The 20867-nt window shown below is 37.1% G+C and overlaps 2 protein-coding genes, 1 non-coding gene and 1 pseudogene across 5 annotated transcripts; 2 read left to right on the top strand and 2 right to left on the bottom strand.

The window, feature by feature from the left end:
* Positions 284-3510, top strand: LOC109233018 (subtilisin-like protease SBT1.7). The gene is made up of 2 exons (XM_019398754.1): positions 284-1998; positions 2450-3510. Exons 1-2 carry the CDS (start codon positions 474-476, stop codon positions 3211-3213), a joined length of 2289 nt encoding a protein of 762 aa, XP_019254299.1. The 5' UTR covers positions 284-473; the 3' UTR covers positions 3214-3510.
* TRNAI-UAU lies at positions 4531-4604 on the top strand. Its single transcript has one exon. It is a non-coding gene; the product is annotated as a tRNA-Ile (tRNA).
* On the bottom strand, positions 5538-8109 carry LOC109233839 (annotated as a pseudogene).
* Positions 14819-20866, bottom strand: LOC109233017 (TGACG-sequence-specific DNA-binding protein TGA-1A). Of its 3 annotated transcripts, none has more exons than XM_019398752.1 (10): positions 20544-20866; positions 19171-19369; positions 18958-19032; positions 18110-18169; positions 17909-17986; positions 17725-17788; positions 16748-17019; positions 16313-16543; positions 15932-16147; positions 14819-15489 (listed from the first exon to the last, which is right to left on the bottom strand). In XM_019398752.1, the coding sequence occupies exons 2-9, from the start codon at positions 19357-19359 to the stop codon at positions 15995-15997; spliced, it is 1122 nt and encodes a 373-aa protein (XP_019254297.1). In that variant the 5' UTR covers positions 19360-19369; positions 20544-20866; the 3' UTR covers positions 14819-15489; positions 15932-15994. The 3 variants fall into 3 exon arrangements, with proteins under 3 accessions (XP_019254297.1, XP_019254296.1, XP_019254298.1); XM_019398751.1 differs by lacking the exon at positions 20544-20866 and adding an exon at positions 19700-20037; XM_019398753.1 differs by lacking the exons at positions 14819-15489; positions 20544-20866 and adding an exon at positions 19700-20046 and having other exon boundaries at positions 15965-16147; positions 16326-16543.

Below are 20867 nucleotides of genomic sequence, written 5' to 3'. Positions count from 1 at the left end.
AACAGCTGCTGAAACTGACGCACCAGAAAGGAAGAGAAAATAAAGAATCTCTTGGAAGGGTATGATAAAAAGAACAAAGGAAAGTTGGATAAGTTTCTACTTACATAGCAAAAAGTTGGCCTTTTGTAATGATGAATGTGGACTAGATGGTTATTTCTATAAAAAATAGGATGACGACAACATTTAATTTGAAACGGATTTAACCTATGTACGCTGACACTATAAGAAAATTACACTATTAATATATTTTAACCAGTTGTAACAGTTAACTTACCTTATTTTTCAGATCGTGAATCCACTTTTATGAATACCTACCGTTGTCTTTTAGGTGATTTGACAATATAAAATTACAATGTTAGTGCATATAAATGAAAATTCATTTGAATTAGCCAGTCTTTAAGTTTTTGCACTTGGTTTTCTACCCTTACAAATCTAAGCCCTTCCTCAAGGCTAAATTCACAATTTGAGTGACAATGGCAGTTATGGCACTGACTTTCTTCATAATTTTCACATCTCTTGTTTTACCAGTTGTATCTGATCCTATGTTGTCAACTTATGTTGTCCATGTTGATACCAAAACCAGGCCATCTCATTACTTAACTCAAGATGAATGGTATAATTCAATGGTTAAATCAGTTCTTGAAAACAAAGTGGACTCAGATTCTACTTCTCCAAGGATGTTCTATTCATATGATGTAGTGTTACAAGGTTTTGCAGCAAGATTGACTGATCAAGAATCTGAAAAACTAAATAAATTTCCAGAAGTCATTCACATTTTCAAAGATCAGTCTAGAATTAAGCTTCACACTACACGTTCGCCAAATTTTCTTGGCCTAAACACAGGTTATGGTCTGTGGCCAAAGTCTAACTTTGGAGATGATGTTATAATTGGCCTTGTTGATACAGGAATTTGGCCTGAAAGTGAGAGTTTCAAAGACAATGGTATTGGTCCTATTCCAACAAGGTGGAAAGGCAAATGTATAGATGGAATCGAATTCAACGCGACGAGCAGTTGTAACAGAAAACTTATTGGTGCTAGGAATTTCGTTAAGGGGGTTGAGAATGACTATCAGCATCAATCGCCACGAGATCAAAATGGACATGGAACACATACTGCTTCAACTGCAGCAGGTGCAGAGGTAAATGGAGCCAATGTATTTGGTTTCGCTAAGGGAAAAGCACGAGGGATCGCGAGTAAAGCTAGGATTGCAATGTATAAAGCTTGTGGGAGTAGTTCTTGTGCAGAGTCTGATATTTTAGCAGCTATTGAAAGTGCTATCAAAGATGGTGTAGATATACTTTCACTCTCCTTAGGATACGATGATGATCCGTTTTATGAAAATCCAGTAGCAATTGCAACATTTGCTGCTGTTAAAAGGAATATATTTGTTGCTTCTTCAGCTGGAAATCTTGGACCTTATCCATTTTCAGTTCACAATACAGCACCTTGGGTGACAACAGTTGGAGCTGGATCACTTGATCGCGATTTCCCCGTTGAAATCAAATTATCAAACAACAAAACATTTATTGGTTCTTCTCTTTATCCAGGGAAAATCAGTGGTAAAAGTTACTCTCTTGTTTATGTTGAGGATTGTTCTAGAATGACAATCGATCGTTCTAAAGTTAAAGGAAATCTTGTAGTTTGCAACACTAGTAAAATCGAAGCTCTTAGAAATGGGATTGTAATTCAGAAAGCAGGTGGTGTTGGATTGATTCAATTAAATCTTGCAACTGAAGGAGAAGGGCTTAGAGCAATGGCTTACACATTGCCTTCTACAACATTGGGTTATAAGGAAGGAATAGAGCTTCTTTCTTATATCAAATCCAATGCTAATCCAAGAGCACGATTCGTGCGTCGAAAGGATACAGTAATTGGGAAAAAAGTTAGAGCTCCAATTGTTGCTAGCTTTTCTTCAAGAGGGCCTAATGTTGTTGTTCCTGAAGTCCTCAAACCTGACCTCATTGCTCCGGGTTTGAACATTCTTGCTGCATGGCCAGGTGACTAGAGTGTGATCCAAGATTTAAACTTTATGCGTTCAACCTTTATTTGAATATGTAAATTTTTTCGAAATTTAAGTGAATTTTCACATTGAAGGGAGCATTGGCGTAACTGGTAAAGTTGTTGTCATGTGACCAGGAGGTCACGGGTTCGCCGTGGAAACAGCCTCTTGCAAAAATGTAGAGTAAGGCTACTTACAATAGATCATTGTGGTCCGATCCTTTTCCGGACCCCGCGCATAACGGGAGCTTAGTGCACCGGGCTGCCGTTTAGTAAATTCCCACATTGTGTGGAAGCAGCCACTAATGCTTGCGTTAGGGTAGGCTGTCTACATCACACCCCTTGAGGTGCGACCCTTCCCCGGACTATGCGTGAGCGCAGAATGCTTTGTGCACCAGTCTGCCCTTTTACTTTTTTTGGTGATTTTTCACATTGCGTCTGCCTATGCAGGTGACATTTCCCCGACACGTCTCAAGATGGATCCAAGAAGAGTAAAATTCAGCATAAACTCGGGAACATCAATGGCGTGCCCTCACATAGCCGGGGTAGCTGCACTAGTCCGCGCTGTTCATCCAGATTGGTCCCCAGCTGCTATAAAATCCGCACTCATGACTACATCCACAGCATTCGACAATGCACAACTCCCTATCATAAAACACGAAGACATGGAGCTAGCAACCCCGATCAGCATTGGTTCCGGTCATGTGAACCCTGAATCGGCTGTTGATCCGGGCCTAATATACGACACTGATACATCAGACTACATCAACCTACTATGCAGCTTGAACTATACAGAGAAACAAATGAAACTTTTCACGAACGAGTCAAATCCTTGCTCGGGTTTTACTGGATCGCCACTTGATCTTAACTATCCATCACTTTCTGTTATGTTCAGGCCTGATTTCTCTGTTCATGTAGTTAAGAGAACACTAACACATGTCGCGCTATCTAAGGCCGAGGTGTACAAAGTAAAGATAGTGAATCTGAATTCTGAAAAGGTGAGTTTAAGTATAAGCCCAAGGAAGCTGGTTTTCAATGTATCTTTAAGGAAACAAAGCTATATGGTCAAATTTGAGAGCCATTATGTATTCAACAGCAGCAGGAAAATAGCTGAGCAAATGGCGTTTGGTTCGATATCTTGGGAGAGTGATAAGCACAATGTTAGGAGTCCCTTTGCTGTTATGTGGGTTCAGCAAAATTTCAATAACAGTTGATTGTACTAATAACTTAATGAGTATGTACTATGTTGTATGTGTTATATAATCGTACCTCTAGCATCCGAGTATGTACTATGTTGTATCACTGTACCTCTAGCCTTTGAGTATGTACTATGCTGTATCATCATACCTCTAGCCTCCGAGTGTGTACTATGTTATATCATCGTACCCCTAGCCTCCGAGTATGTTCTATGTTGTATCATCGTACCTCTAGCCTACGAGTATGTACTATGTTGTATGTGTTGTATTATTGTATCTCTAGCCTCTGCGTATGTACTATGTTGTACAATCGTACCCCTAGACTCCGAGTATGTTCTATGTTGTATCATCGTACCTCTAGCCTCCGAGTATGTATTACGTTGTATGTGTTGTATTATCGTATCTCTAGCCTCTGAGTATGTACTATGTTGTACAATCGTACCCCTAGACTCCGAGTATGTTCTATGTTGTATCATCGTACCTCTAGCCTCCGAGTATGTACTATGTTGTATGTGTTGTATTATCGTACCTCTAGCATCTATGCATGTACTATGTTGTATCATCATACCTGTAGCTTCCGAGTATGTACTATGTTGTATGTTGTATTATCATACATCTAGCCTCCGAGTATGTACTATGTTGTATCATCGTACCTCTAGCCTCCGAGTATGTACTATGTTCAGAGGCGGATCTAGGATTTTAGATCTATGGGTTCAGCATTTAAAGTTATGGGTTCATATCTACTATTTATTGCAAGTTTACTGATTTTTTATACATAAGTTTATGCTCCGCGTTAAACGTATTGGGTTCAGTTGAACCCGGTGGTTCTATACTGCATCCGCCACTGACTATGTTGTATCATCATACCTCTAGCCTCCAAGTATGTACTATGTTATATGTGTTGTATTATCGTACCTCTAGCCTCTGAGGATGTACTATGTTGTATCATCGTACTTGTACCTCTAGCCTCTGAGTATCTACTATGTTGTATTATCGTACCTCTAGCCTCCAAGTATGTACTGTGTAGTATTATCGTACCTCTAGCGTCCCTTGTGATTTGGTAGTTGTTACAAAGATGATATCTTTATGTCTACTAAAGTATGTCCAGATGCTAATCCACGAAAAAACGAGGTGACTAGTTTGGCTAAATAAGATAATGGAAATGAATACGACTTGTAATTTACATAGGTTTTGCTTATAAGAAAGGGTTATTTACAGAGCTGTTCAGCCTTGCATATCAGGAGCAATCTAATTTTAAAAATGAGTACAAGAAAATAAAAGTCTGCTTTATGGTTCTAAATATTATATAATAAAACTATAACTTGTATACCACATGGTCCCGTAGCTCAGTTGGTTAGAGCGTTGGTCTTATGAGCCGAAGGTCGCGGGTTCGAGCCCCGCCGGGACCAGGGTCACTCTTATATAGTAGGGATACATTTTTTCAATTTTCTGCTTTCCAATATAAACTCTACAGAGAGGAAAATCTGGTAGATTTGTTGTCACTTGTCTGTTAGCTTCTGTTAACTTCTCATAAGTATATATCAAAATGGTTTACTTACACATAAAAGAAACCAATTTTTTCCACGAAAGATCGTAGTGGAGAATTAAGTACTAGTCCATATAAGGCGGATTAGTCGAGCCCCAAAATGAATACTAAATACTAAGCGAAATAACACCAGAAGAAAAACACCTATAAATATAGTTTAAACTCTCTATTTTTATACACAAAAGAAACCACCTTTTATATCCTTTAGCTAATGACGAATAAATTAGACATGGTAAGTCAATAATATGCTAGTTTCAGAGGAGGTAAGTCACCTCAAATTTTCTGATAAATTATATACATAACACCATTAGCCTCAAGTAATTATGGATCAAAAGCGGCTTCTGCAGGTTCGACTAAACACATTACTTTCAATTCGAAATATATATGAGATGTCTTTTAGTAAGTAAGTGGGACCATAACTAGTTGACAATTTATTTTATTGCCTTTATGAGATGTCTTCTAGTAAATAAAGAAAATGTTTATAATAATTAGTACAGCCAAAAAAGGACCATAACTTCTTATCTTTGAACTTTGTCAAAATTGATAGCCTTACATAAGAGATCCCTTCAAATATTGAGTAGAAGAGCTACTCCATACCTGTGATGAAGTGAGGCTTAATATAATATCTTTGTTATTATGTAGAAAAAGAGAAAAATTTGTGAAGAGTTCATTCCTTTTCTATTTTTAGGCTCCACATAGTTTTGTGTTCTTAATCGTATTTGTTCGAAAATAACTTTGTTTCAATAGAGTTAGTGGTACGTATGCCTACTTTGATTACTTGACTAGAGTATTATTGGTCCTATATACACATTGTTATCCAACGAAAGGTATTCAACTGACCGCTTTTTTACCTATTGTAGCTCCATATATAGTAAATGTTACCAAATTTTGTCGTACAATGAAAAATATAGAGGACAAAGATCTTCATTTTCACAGCTTCTAGGAAGATTCACATCAACTACAGATGCAACCGATAAGTAGGAATAGCAACTAAATGTTGAAATCTAGCTGTAACTAAACCAAATTTCTCAGTCATATCTAAATCTTCTGGCGCCATACCATTTGGTAGCTCCCAATCAAAGCAATGAACCAATTGCGCTAACACCAAGCGAACAATGGTGAGCCCTAATTGTAATCCAGGGCAACTTCTTCTCCCCGAGCCAAACGGCAAAAGTTGAAAGTCACGTCCCCTAAGATCGATGTTGCTACCAACAAACCTTTCTGGTCTGAACTTCTCGGGTTCGGGCCAAGCTTCTGGATCTCTTCCAATTGCCCAAGTATTTACTAAAATTCTTGAACCTTTAGGTATATCAAAACCATCAACAATACAATCTTCAATGGATTCATGTGGAATTAATAGTGGTGCAACGGGATGAAGCCTAAAACCTTCTTTTATAACCATATCTAAATACTCTAATTTTTCCAAATCTGATTCTTCCACCATTCTGTTTGTCCCAACTACTTGTTCCAACTCATTTTGTAATTTCTTCATTACTTTAGGGTGCCTTAGAAGTTCAGTGAAAGTCCAGTCAACTGCTGTTGATGCAGTGTCCATTGAAGCTATTAACAAATCCTGCACAGAGAGATCTTTTTCAGTTGCTATTTAAAGTCATAGTAATTAAGGGGTCGCTTGGTTGGAAAATAAGTTATCCCAGGATTAATTATTCCGGGATTAGTTATCTCGGAATTATTATCTCACCTTCCCATAATGATAAAAATAACACTACAGTCCCGAGATTAGTTTACCGCGATTTTATTCCAACCAAACGTGAGATAAAATCATCTCAAATTTAATCCCGGGATTAACTACACCTTGTCCGTCGTACTATCAGTTAGTCTTTTACATAATATATATATATATGTGTGTGTGTGTGTGTGTCGGGGAGGGTTCGAACCACTCCCAAGGCGGTATTCTGGCAGATGCATGCATGTAGGAAGGCTGACGACTATATAAGCTAAAAGACTATGACTACAAGGCAGGCCGTAAGTCCAAAAAGTCACAAAAGGCTTCTTGGTTGGGGGGGGGAGGGGGGGGGCGAGGGGGGGGGGGATGGCGATATTTTCAGCCAAAACAGGATGTGAAGTAATGGCCTGTTTGGCCAAGCTTCTTTTTGGCCAAAAGCACTTTTGGCCAAAAATTGAGGTGTTTGGCCAAGCTTTTGGAAGGAAAAAAAGTGCTTTTGAGGAGAAGCAGAAGCAGTTCTCTCCAAAAGCACTTTTTTGAGAAGCACTTTTGAGAAAAATATACTTAGAAGCAGTTTTTTAAAGCTTGGCCAACACTAATTGCTGCTCAGAAGTGCTTTTCAAACTAATTAGTCAAGCACAAACTACTTCTCACCAAAAGTACTTTTGAGAAAAGCGCTTTTGAAAAAAAGCACTTCTCAAAATAAGCTGATTTTTGCAGCTCGGCCAAACGGGCTATAAGTACTTGTTGAAAAAATAAAAAATAAAATAATATGAATCTAATGATTGAAGCATCCAAATTTAAATTCTGAATTCTCCGAAAAACAAAATGACTAAAACTAGATTGAATGAATGAGTGTTCCATTAACATTACCAGCAAAATAGCTTTGACATGGCGACGATCAAACTCGAATTCAGCTTCTCCAGATTGCATAATAGCCATCATAGTATCAACAATATCCTTAGCTTGCTTATTCTCCCTCTTGGAATCTTGAACATGTTCATCAATAATTTTCTCTAATAAATCATCAAAAATCTTTGCCAATTTTTTCATACGTGGAACAAATCCCTGCAAATCAAACCTATCAAGAAAAGGAAAAAACTCACCAATATTTGGTGTTCAGCTATAGCTAAAGTCTCTTGAATTACATCTTTAAAACCCCTTTCATCAAATTCTTCATCCATAATTTCTTCCCAAATACCATTAAACAAGCCATATTTGCACTTAATGAAGCAAGTTTAGCACTAATATCAACTTCAACACCATTAGAAGCTGCCCGATTGAGAAAAGTCACAAAATTTTCAATCTCTTGTTTTCTCATTGATTGAAATGAATTAATCTTGAGACTACTAAGCAATTCTAACGTACACAATTTTCGCATATTTCGCCAATAAGAACCATATTTACCAAAGGTGATATTTCTTTGATCATATCCAATGTATTGAGCAGCTGTATTATATGATCTACTAGCAAAAACAAGATCATGTTTTTTCAAGAATTGTTCAGCAGCATGAGGAGATGAAGCAACAATAATAGGAACTAGACCAAATCTCATACTCATTATAGGACCATGTTGTTTGGCTATTTGATAAAGATCTTGATGTAGATTTTTGCCAATCATAAATAGATTTCCAATAATTGGAAACCCTTTTGGACCCGGAGGAAGTTCCTTTTTCTTTTTCATGAATTTGTTGTGTAATTGTTGAAGAATGTAAAGGACTATTACAACTAGTGAAAGAACTTGCCAAATTGAGGCCATGGTTGGAAATTAATGTGTTTTTGCTTCCTAACTTGCAAATAATATATAGAACTTAGTTACCACCACAGAGGTTATGTGGTGCAGCGGATGTGGCTGCTCGGTCTCGAGTTGGAGCCCTGAGTATGGAAAAATCCTTGGTAGGGAGCGCTACCCCCGAATGTGGCTCAACCCGGCGTGAATCTGAATATAGTCGGGCTCCAATTAATGTATATATATATATATATATATATATATATATATATATATATATATATATAACTTAGTTACCACCAAGGAATGTGGTGCAGCGGATGGGGCTGCTCTTCCCTTAACCAGAGGTATCGAGTTCGATCCCTACGTATGAAAAAATCCTTGATAAGGAGCGCTATCCTTCGAATGAAGCCCTACCCGGCACGAACCCGGACTGAATACCGGGTGGAAACCCAAAAAAATAAAATATTAGTATATATATAGAATATAGTTGAAGTTTGTTTTCAGAAGAAGACAAATGAAGTTAAGAAAGGTGGTGAAAGAAATGAATTATTAGGTCCCATGTCATAATGTGAATCAACCATATTTTTGGGATCCGGCTTCATCTGTCCAAATCAGGAAAGTACAAAAGAAAATACAAAAAGAAATGAGAGGAGAGGGAAGGAAGAAACTAAATGGTGAAAGGGAAAAAAGGAAAAAAGAAAGAAAAGAAAAGGAGCTTTAATTTCTCCCCATGGCGTACAAAGATCGATAAAGACATCAAATTAGGGGCGGAGCTAGAGTATCGTGAGCGGATTCGACTAAACTAGTAGCTTAGGTTCGAACCCTGTATTTGTCTTAAAAAATAAATTGAATATATGTATATATCCCGCTGTACAAGAATAAGGGGATGTCCAAAACTGCAACAACTATAGGGGTATCAAGTTGTAAAGCCAGACGATAAAAGTGTGGGAGAGGGTGATTGAAGGGAGGTTGAGGAGGTGTGTGTCCATTTCCAAGAACCAGTTTGGTTTCATGCCGGGACGGTCGACCACTGAGGCCATTCATATTGTGACGAGATTGGTGGAGCAGTATAGGGCGGTGAAGAAGGATTTGCACATGGTGTTTATTGACCTGGAGAAGGCCTATGACAAAGTCCCCAGAGAGGTTCTATGGAGATGTTTGGAGGCTAGAGGAGTGCCTGTAGCGTATATTAGAGTGATTCAGGACATGTATGATGGAGCTAAGACACGGGTTAGGACAGTAGGTGGAGACTCGGATTTCTTTCCGGTTGAGATGGGGTTGCATCAGGGATCAGCACTTAGCCCGTTTTTGTTTTCCCTGGCGTTGGATTCTTTGACACGTCACATTCAGGGGGAAGTGCCTTGGTGCTTGATATTTGCGGATGACATAGTCCTGATTGATGAGACGCGAGGTGGCGTTAACGAGAGGCTGGAGGTCTGGAGACATACCCTAGAGTCTAAGGGTTTCAAGTTGAGCAGGACCAAGACAGAATACTTGGAGTGCAAGTTCAGCGGTGTTACCCAGGAGGAGGACGGGGATGTGAGACTCGATACGCAAGTCATTTCCAGGAGAGAGAGTTTCAAGTATCTGGGATCTATAATTCAGAAGGATGGGGAGATAGATGAGGATGTCACACACCGTATCGGAGCAGGGTGGATGAAGTGGAGGCTCGCTTCCGGTGTCTTGTGTGATAAGAATGTGCCGTTGAGACTTAAGGGTAAGTTCTACAAGGTAGTTGTGAGACCGACTATGTTGTATGGGGCTGAGTGTTGGCCAGTCAAAACCTCTCATGTCCAGCAGATGAGGGTAGCGGAAATGAGGATGTTGAGATGGATGTGTGGGCATACTAGGTTGGATAGAATTAGGAATGAAGTTATTCGAGACAAGGTGGGAGTGACCCCTGTGGAGGCAAAGATGCGTGAGGCAAGGTTGAGGTGGTTCGGGCATGTAAAGAGGAGAAGCGCAGATGCCCCTGTCAGGAGATGTGAGAGGTTGGCTTTAGGAGGTGTGAGGAGGGGTAGAGGTAGGCCAAAGAAGTCTTGGGGAGAGGTGATCAGGCGGGACATGGCGCTACTTGAGATAACCGAGGACATGATTCTAGATAGAAGGGTGTGGAGGTGGAAGATTAGGGTAGAAGGTTAGTAGGTAGTCGTGCATCTCCCTTTGTCTTCTCTAGCTCGATAGTATTAGGGCTAGTTCGGTACCCTTTTTCTCCTTAGTTTTCTATATTCGCATGTCTCATTTCGTTGTTACTTGCCATTGGTAATTCTGTAGTTTGCTGCCTCGGAATTAGTTTTCTAAATATGTTATCTTGCTGCTACTTGTATCAGTACCTCTTTCATATTCTCTGTTGCTATCTCCGATTTAGTTTTCTAATTATTGTTTTGCTATTACTTGCTACCAAGGCTTCTCTCACCTTCTTTAGCCGAGGGTCTATCGGAAACAGTCTCTCTGCCCTTCCAGGGTAGGGGTAAGGCTGTGTACATCCTACCCTCCCCAGACCCCACTTGTGGGACCACACTGGGTTGTTGTTGTTGTTGTTATATATTATTAATTTAGAACTCAGTAACTTAAGGCGATTAAAATTTCGAACCTTAAGTTTGAAATTCTAGCTCTGTCTCTGCATCAAACGAATGAATGCAGAATAATATGTATTCCATTTTTAATTTATTAACTAGTAATATTAAATTTTTTAATCAGATGTATGAGTAAATGTATATCGAGTATAAATATAATACTATATATAAAGAAAGATTCACTACTATGAATTTGATGTTTGAAATTCTCAAAGAAACTTCACAAAGGAAGACGTATCAAGTTATACTAGGAAGCATAGTTGAAGATAGATTTTGAAATTTATGGGTTCTAAATTCTAGGATAATGACATAAGTTATTAGCAATTGAATTCTGAATTTAATTTTGTATACATTTAGTTAATTTATTAATATAAATACAGAATTTAAACTAAAGTTATTTAACCAGACTCATACATCGACTTCTACCTCCGCCCCTGGCGGGAAGGTAGCACCGCGAATATTGCTAGAATTTGCCAGATTGAAGCCATGGATGGAATTAATGTCTTCTGCTCCCCGACTTACAAATAATATAACGAAGTTAAAATTTGGTTTCAATAAAACAAATGCAGCTAACAATGGGGAGAAATTCAAAAATAGCCAGATTTACAAGTGGTCGTTCAAAAATAGCCCAATTTCAAAAGTAATCGAAATTTAGCCACTTTTCATGTAACGATAAATCTGAACGAAAACACTGTTCAAAATTCGAAAAAATACTCCAGCATAATATACTGGAGTTCCAGTATAATATACCGGTCCAGCATAATATACTGGAGTTGGAGCACCGATGCTCCAGTCTCCAGTATATTATACTGGAGCCAGCAAAGTATACCGGTCCAGCATAATATGTTGTAAGTTCATACACAGGTGCACCGAACTCCAGTATATTATGCTGGACCGGTCTCTGTTGCAGCAAAATAGTAACTATTTTTCATTGACTTGGTAAACGCTGGCTATTTTTGAATGATCAGTTTGAAAACTGGCTAGACCATGCTATTTTTACCTAACAATGGTGGTGAAAAACTGTAAAAATTGCACGGGGCGCCCTATTTCGGCGCCCCTTTTTAACCTGTAGCCGCTTTGTCTTTCTGTTTGCACCCGTACCCACTTTTTAAAAAAATTCAGCTTCCCTTTCTCCTCCCCTTCTCCTTCTTCATTTTCTCATTGTCTGGAAACACAACTCCGTGAGGACTGAGGAATGATATGGTCATACCATTGATCAGAAAAAGGCACCAATTTTTATCCAACAAAAAAACAGCAACACGAAAATCAAATATGTTGTAATATAGATAAAACATAGAAACCGTAAAGAAAATGGAGAAACTGATCATCAGCGATCAGAGATTCAAATGTTAAAAAGAAAAGTTTTCCAAAACGAAATAACATAACAACAAAGCATTTATTTTGCAATAAAAACAGAACGCAAAATCGGATGCATTAGATGATCACAATAAAGTTAATTAGATGTAACTGTATCTTCTTGGTGTCCTGAGCTGAAGTTAATTAGACAAAACTTCAGCTCTATAGCTGAAGTTTTTCAGTTACAACACAAAAACTTCAGCTCTAGAGCTGAAGTTTTCTAGTTACAACATAGAAACTTCAGGTCTAGAGCTGAAGTTTTTCAGTTACAACACAAAAACTTCAGCTCTAGAGCTGAAGTTTTCTAGTTACAACATAGAAACTTATAAAATAAAACTTCAGCTCTAGAGCTGAAGTTTTTATTTTATAACTGGCAAGTTCCCGATTACGAAGACAAAAACTTCAGCTCTAGAGCTGAAGTTTTTATTTTATAACTGGCAAACTTCAGCCCGGTTACTAAACAAAAACTTATAAAATAAAACTTCAGCTCTAGAGCTGAAGTTCGCGAGTTACAAAATAAAAACTTCAGCTCGAGAGCTGAACTCAGGCCCGGTTACTAAAATGCTGAAGTTTTGTATGATTGCCTTTGCTACTTCAAGCCCGTGTGCTGAAGTTATGCGAAAAAGCGGGTACGCTTGCAATTTTTTTTGCAAAGCGGGCACAGGTTAAAATGTGACACAAAAAGCTGGTATAGATGCAAATGCATGTATGGGCTTTTCATCAACCATACAAATTTTTCAGGTCCATCTTCATTTGTCCGAATGAGAAAAAGATCAAAAAAAGAAAAAAATTATGAAATATGAAATATGAGAGAAGAATATAAAAAGGGAATGAATGGTGAAAGAGAAAGAACGGAAAAAGATTTTAGAAAGAAAAGTGAAATACACTCAAACCTCTCTATAACAACCTCATTCGTTTCGATGTTTTTTGGCTGCACATAGTAAAGTGTTGTTATAGAGGACATCTATTACAACATAATATAAAAATTAGCACCAAGAAAAACTTGGCTTTTATAGTGAAGACTTTATATAGGGATACTATTATAGAGAAGTCTGACTGTAGTCTCCTCCCCCGCCTATTAAAAGATGGTTCTCCAATTCCCTTACCCTCATTTTCATCTTCAAATAATAAAAATAATTATACCTCACTCTCAAATAACTTAAAGTCTCCAATATAAATTTTTACTTCATTCTTTAAGCTCAATCCATATTATTATCACTAAAAAAAATAAAAATGAAAATAAAAAATATAGCTTCTCGCTTTAGATCATTTTTGATCCGCTCAAATTCAGCCCAATACGTCCATTTGATACCATATCATGAACTCAAAATTTTAATCGGTTTTAAATTTAAAAAAGAAGCTGAGAATGGAAAGAAACAAAAAAATGAATAGTGAGAACCGTTCATATGATACTTTGTTCTTATCCGGAAATATAAGTAGGGAGTACCAATTTCTGGTGACATTTTGTCAAACAGTACTGAAATGGCATTTACACCTAACAATAGAAGTTAAGAGGTTTTGCCAATTAGATTTTCTCCACACCACTCACAATTAAATGGTCCTATTTCATGACCTTACAAGCAAAAAATAGCCTCATACCTTAGTTAATCATATCACCGTATTTGTGTACATTAATTGACACATGTCTAGGCAGATGCATTTTTTTCGGAAAAATGACACTGTATAGCCGCCGTAAAAATAATAGTCAAAAAAAGTATAAAATTTGTATATTTTATATATATATATACACACACACATTCTGGATGTTATATACAAAAATCATACAAATCTTATACACTTTTTCGGCTACCAAATGTAAATAGTTTCTGGCGCAAGCTAAAAGCGATAATACTCCTTTTTTTTCTCTATACCTACCATGAAAATAATGTTAATATCACTATGTATGAATTTAAGCCATCCTCGTTAATTGAACTAAATTTTGAGTTCGAATTACGCCTATTGAGCCGAGGGTCTCTTGGAAACAGTCTCTCTGTCTCTTAGGGTAGGGGTAAGGTCTGCGTACACATTACCCTCCCTAGACCCCACTAGTGGAATTATACTGGGTCGCTGTTGTTGTTGTTGAATTACGCCTATTGCTTTAATACAGTAACTCATCATTCATAATATAGGCCTATTCAACCTAGACCACCCATATTATGTTGCTCTTCGATTCAGATGACCAATTCTAAATGTGAACAGAGATAAAAATATCATATTAGTAAGTGTATAGTCCATACTCTCGTATAGTTTTAGAAAATTCCGACCACTTCCGTTAGCTTTTCAAATTAAACTACGCACAAAGTTCATTTTCTTAACAAAATATTTGACGACGAAGTTACCTATATATTATTTTTCTAATCTTTGCTCTTGATACTTTTGAGGATTCATTTAAGTCAGAATTTTGATGAAGAAAATCAACCGTCAATGTCAATTGTGCGCATACGGTAAAAACTTACCCGCACCGGGTGTTTACCCTAACACCACTTAATTCCTAGTGTTTGCCAGAAATTATTTACATTTGGTAGCCGAAAAAGTGTATAAAATTTATATAATTTTGTATATAACATACAAAATGTATATATAAAAATATACAAAAAAATTATACATTTTTCGGCTATTATTTTGAGAGCGGCTAAACAGTGTCATTTTCCGACTGAACAATTTGACTCAAATCAAGAGATACCCCTTTATCTCGCCCTAATCAAGTTTGGCCTGTGAATTGTATAATCTTAGCTTAAAAAGATAGCACTTCTGACTTATCACACTCTTTTATTAATATCCAGATTTCATGGCAACTGTTGAGATTTAGGTTAAAGAATTAACCTAAATAGTTACTCAACCGCTTAAACTAAAAATAGCCGGGTATCTAATATATGTATAATCCATGTATAATATACATATATAACCGTGTGTAATTAATATACCGGCTGAAAAAGCAAACAACAAATCCATCTGGCTATTTGTGTAAAAATCCCATTTAAGTTCTCAAGACCCTGCCAGAAATAGCAAGATGGTAAAATCCATTCACCACAAACATGAAGTGAATGAATATAGCTCAATGATGAAGCCTAGAATTTCACTAAGTGTGCTCAAGATTCCACACATGATATCTGACTTATATAACACACTATAATTTTCCGACGAATGACGTTCAACTTGACCACCCTTGAGCAGGAGCCGATCTAGCGTATAACTTCTGGGTTCATCCACGCCTTGTAGTTTTTGGCTCGGATCTTGCATGTGTGTTTAAAATCCAGTAAATAAGTACAAATAATAGAGTTCAAATCCCAAACCATAACATTCGAATCCTGAATTTGCATCTGCCCTTGAGCCTATGTGGCTCCGCCACTGATTATATAGGTTTAGATACCAAGTGAGCAACGGTCTTCTGGTCCATAACCTGTAAAAGTAAATATTAGATGCAAATCTCTAGAACCATAATTCTTATGAGAAATCACAACATGATATTGGCCGCGACATAGTTCTGTCGATGTTATTTATAGCAATTTCTCAACTCCAAATCCTTCAAAAGTTGCTCGGTAATATACTGCGATAATAGACTCTTGAATGCAGAGGGAAAATATAAAAACTTTATCTGAGCATCGCACAGACACTAGACAAGTAATTTGAGATCTTCTACAGACCTTTTGGTTTACAGTAGCCAAACCAATGTGACTAAAAAGAAAAATGCAATTGGGAAATTCCATGTTGTAGCACCGCGGAAGATATGTACAAAATAATCAATTAGGAGGAGGAGCTTCAGAACTGGCAGCAGCTGATATAATGTTCTATGTTCATGTTGAGAGTTTTATTGACATAAACAAGTGGCAGATTTAGCTTACACAGCATCGACTTCTGAAGGCAAAACTCCTCGAGTAATATACAGGGGATCTTCTTGTGCTTCATTAGGTAGGTTCACGTAGACGAGTAGCCCATTGTGAGCTTAAAACACGAAGTCGTTCAAAGTACTCCCCTAAGGCAAGTAAGCCCTGAGCTGCTTGGTACGTATTAAGGATGCGGGACATCTGTTGGAGGGTTTCTTGGCGTAGATGATCTGCCTGTTTCCAGAAAGGCAACAGAGATGAGTTAGGAGAACAAATCGAGTATCCGAATCACAGACGTCCAAAGAATAAACTGAGTATTAGCACACCACAAAAACACGTAAATGGAAGTTTTAGTAGGAGTTCTATTGAAAGGAATGAAAATCCAATATGAGATACTACCTGATTTACGAACCTAACAAGAGCTTCCAACTTTTCGATGGCTGGCCCCATCTGCGGGAGAGTGTAATTTCCTTCGCCTAGTCGGCCAGCTGCAACAGCCTCGGCAAGAATCTGGTGGAGTTTTACCATTCCTTGTGACAAGGCGTCTTCTGCTTGCTGACATGATTGGGTCAGGTTACAAACCTCCCGAAGTTGTTGTTCTGTCAACAGCTCAAGATGTGGTGTGAGAACCTGTAGGTTAACAGAAAATCTTGCATTAAGCACCTTTCTTAATCGAAGACAAAGAAGAAGAAAAAAGACGACTATTCACGAGCTTAAGGAAAGAAGTAACATATGTTTGGCTTTGGTGATGAATTCAACTGAATGACAAAGACAATAGACACATGGACTCGATAACGAGCGTCAGTAGGGAATTCATACTGAGGCATGCATTACCTTTAGAAGCTCGGATGGCCGAAACCCCCCAATCCACATGAAAAAGCGCTCAGCTGATGTCTTCCACATGCCAGACATGATATAGAGGACATCAGCTTTAGCAGCTGTAGCTTTCATGCGAAAGAGATCAAAGTAGTGGCTTAGATAACCATCAACAATAATGCGTAATTCCGCTTCACCAATTTGAGAATGCAAAGCACTCCGTAACTCATTTGTTTGCCTAGTCTGTTCTTCCACCCAGTGACCATACTCCATATCAAATGCAGCAGTTCCTGTGGACTCAAGAAGTTAGGGAATGTCCAAAGAAGGGAAACAAACAACACTCCATACTCCAATGTATGGAAAAGAAAAGGAAATATGTTAAATATTTTACTAATTTTGTATTTTAATGGACAATTGAGGTGAACTCTAGCATATCAAATAATCTAAAAAATTAGGCACAATGGTATTAATAGTTTTGCCAGAAATGATGAAATCATAGGAACTGCAAATTGCTCTCGTTTTGGTATTATCTGACACACATTATTAATGTCTTACCACTGCAATCGTAGTTGTTTTTAAGCAGCTATTCTTCATTACGTTTCCTAGTTTGCTTAGTGATTAAGAAGAATGACAGATACCGAGAAGGAAGCAGCGACCAGAAATACTTGATAAGTAGAATAAATATATATGATGAATTGGAAGGTAATGAATAAGGATAAGAGTGACCCCGTTAATGTTCTAATAACAAGAGACTACAATAACAAGAGATCCAATGATTGGCATTTTAGGGTGATACAGTGATCTTAATATTATAGGAAAAGTAAGCAGCAAACGAAATTATGCAGAAGCTTGTTTCACTATGTACTCTATAATGAAACTAAGGTAAAGCTCTCATCTGAATTCTTTCCAAATCCAAGCATAATCTAATTACTCCGAAAAAGATCTGAGAATGAAGTTTGATTAAGTACATGACAATACAGTGTGAACCGACAAACCTGAGCTAGCGGTTCCAGAGTAACTTAGCTGGCTAGCATCTAAACCACCACCTGCATACAGACCCTGTTGTAAAATGTTAGTTGATTTGTTAGATTTCTTTCACCCTAAAAGGTAAAATATTCATCGCAATAATCAGCTAAAAGATCTCAGCTTCATAAATAAGAATAAATATTGTCCCTTTACCTGTTTTCTGGCGCGTTCTAATTCTTGTTCCAATTGAATCAGCTTCAATTTACTATTTTCTAACTGCTGAACATAGGCCTAAAAGTAACACAAACTTGGAAAATCAATGACGCGACCGGAGTACCAAATTGTCTTGTTTAATACGGAAAAGTAAGGTTGAGTAGCAACGTTGCAGAATAATTAGCAGAACTCAAGGAATACCTTCTTCCGCAAACGGCTTTTACGAGCAGCCTCACGGTTTTGTGCAAGACGTCTAAGTACCTGTATATCGGGTATGGACATAAATCTTATTGCTACAAGGATTTTATACTTTTTGAGGTCTCATTGCCAAGAAAAGAATAATGAAAAAGAACATTAAGAAAAACACGCAATTGATTAACTTGGCACTTAAAGATTTTAAGCAAAAGTTCTTGCCTGAAAGCAAGAAAGCAGAAAAACATATATATATATATTGACGATACTCTTCACCGTTTCATTGAAAATAAGGAACCTCCGCTACAAAATTTGTCAATTCGCATTTGATATTCCCTTCATCTCCTGTACCTTTCTTCTAAAATTATTTTACATGTTTTTCGTTCCTAAATCGGAGACCTTTTACCACAAATAGAATTAACTATTCAGTCTTGCTAGGCTTAGGACACTTCATCCTATTGACAAACTCATACCTCAAATTTCTCCAATAATAATTCACATAGGAGGCAGTAAATGCAGGCATCTAAAGCTTAGCACGTATAGGTGGCCCTAATTCTGTTTTTTTACTATAAGGGAACTAAACAGTTGAAAATACGAATCAATCGAAACTGCACATCTCATTATGCTTCAGAATGTTAAATGCTTGTTTATCTTCTTCTCGAAAAACATGAATGAAGGAAATTATCTATCAGAAAAGCGACAACAAACATATAACACTCTCCTAGCACACATGAACAGATGTTCTTGCCAACCAAAAAGTGGCTTTTCAATTCATGAGAATGACCTAATGAACAAAACCTTCATTTTAAGATCACTATTCTAGATACAAGGCTATAAGAACAAGAACATATCTATACCTTCTCGACGGGTTTACTTGTTTCTGGTTCATATCTGTTAGAAGTCCCTACTGTTCCATGCGAAGTGTCTTCTGTCTAGAAACATTAACTATATTAATCAGTACGATCTGCTGCGTAACTAAAACAGATAAAGTTCTTTTTTCTTTATCAATAAAGCTAAAACACAGAAAGCTGTGAAAGATATTAAAACGAGAAAAGCTAAAAAGAACATACCTCGTTTTCTAGTCTTTTCTCCATAATTGGTATCTGGTCCTCTAGGCATTTATCAACTTCTAAAATCATGGTTGCCGATGTACTTGGGAAACTACCATTGAAATCATCCCACATTCCAAGTTGATGGATCGGATCGCATATACCCATCCTTCTTGAGGCGACGAAGTGGGTGTATGTTGAAGAATTCATTGTGTATAGACTGAGGTTTAAAAAACACAAGTCAGTTATTGTTGACATGAAAAACTTCCATACAGAAAATGGATTGTCCACAGTGTTATCAAAGGCGCGCTTAAAGCGCACTCAAACCCTGAAGCGAGGCTCAAAACATGTTGAGCGACTCGCCTCACTTAGCGGGCGCTTCAGTGTCGTCATCAATGCTCTAAGACATACTTTTTCTTGCCAATGAGCTTAATCCTGAAGATGCGACACTAAGCAATCGATATTTCACTCTATCATAAATTTTCTTCTATTTCTTCGATCATATATTTGGTATTCATGCTTATAGATATTAGTCTCGTAATACACATACATATTTGTAATTTTTCTCGATTTGTGCCTTTCTTCATTAAAGCCCATGCTTCATTTGCGTTTTGCGCTTAAAGCCCCAACATACATTTAGAGCTTTTTTGCACTTTTCGCCTTTGATAACACTGATTGTCCATAAGACAAGAAAATCGACTGATCCTCAATGAAAGCAGTCCTAATGTTTAAATAATGACAATTTGCTGCAAAACGACTACAGATAAGCAAATTCCTGTATAAGACGAAGTGCAGGCGTCAAATTCAAGTAGCTTTTCGATATCCAATTTAAAATATCAAGCCATTTCATACAACTTTTTATAGTCCTCTTCACCTCTTTGTACTATTATCATATATATACCAACAATCTGACACTACATCCCAATATATGGGGGAAAGAAATAGATGTAGAAAACAAGTTAAAATACATGATCAATTCCATGGTTTGAAAATACAAAAAAAGCAAATCAAATATCTAAAGCCAGTAAAAAATTTAATCTTTTTCCAGATTATAGGTTCAAAACATCATATATATTAAGAAAGTTATAATCTTTTTCAGATTATAGGCTCGAAATATATATATATATACAGTTTCTTGCTCAATACACCAATAAGCAATTAACATCTGATTAATTTCTTGCTCAAAACTCTTGCAATTAGCAAAAGAAAACAGTTTAAAGACCAAAGAAAAAGGGTAGAAGAAATAATCAAAACATAGTAAAACTTGAATCAACAATCAAATTAATTTCACTTCAGCCCTTTTGACTTCAATTAATACTACTAAATAAGCTTTCTTTCATTTTCTTTTTTCCAAAAATAAACCAAACAAACAGTAGAAGAGAGAAAAAATGAACCTTTAAAGCCAACAGCAAAATCTTGAAGAACTTTTCCCGCTCAATTTCTCAGCTCTCTAAATATCACAAACTGAAAATCCAATCTCCTCCACATAGCTTTAGTGAGAACAAGAAGAAGAAAAATAGAATATGAAAAAAGCCAAAATCTTATCAAAATTCCATTAGAATCAAATCCAATGAAACATAAATCATAAAACTATTTACAATTCTGTATATAGCCAAAAAAAAATCATGGGTGTGCAAGTGCAACATCAACTTCTATACATACATTATATACATATATAAGCTTGTATATACATATATATTAAGCTACATAAGGGGTTT

The sequence above is a fragment of the Nicotiana attenuata genome, chromosome 10, assembly GCF_001879085.1.
Source record: "Nicotiana attenuata strain UT chromosome 10, NIATTr2, whole genome shotgun sequence".
Lineage (NCBI taxonomy): Eukaryota > Viridiplantae > Streptophyta > Magnoliopsida > Solanales > Solanaceae > Nicotiana > Nicotiana attenuata.
The sequence above is the reverse complement of the archived record's forward strand: the minus strand, read 5'-3'. Positions and strand labels throughout refer to the sequence as shown.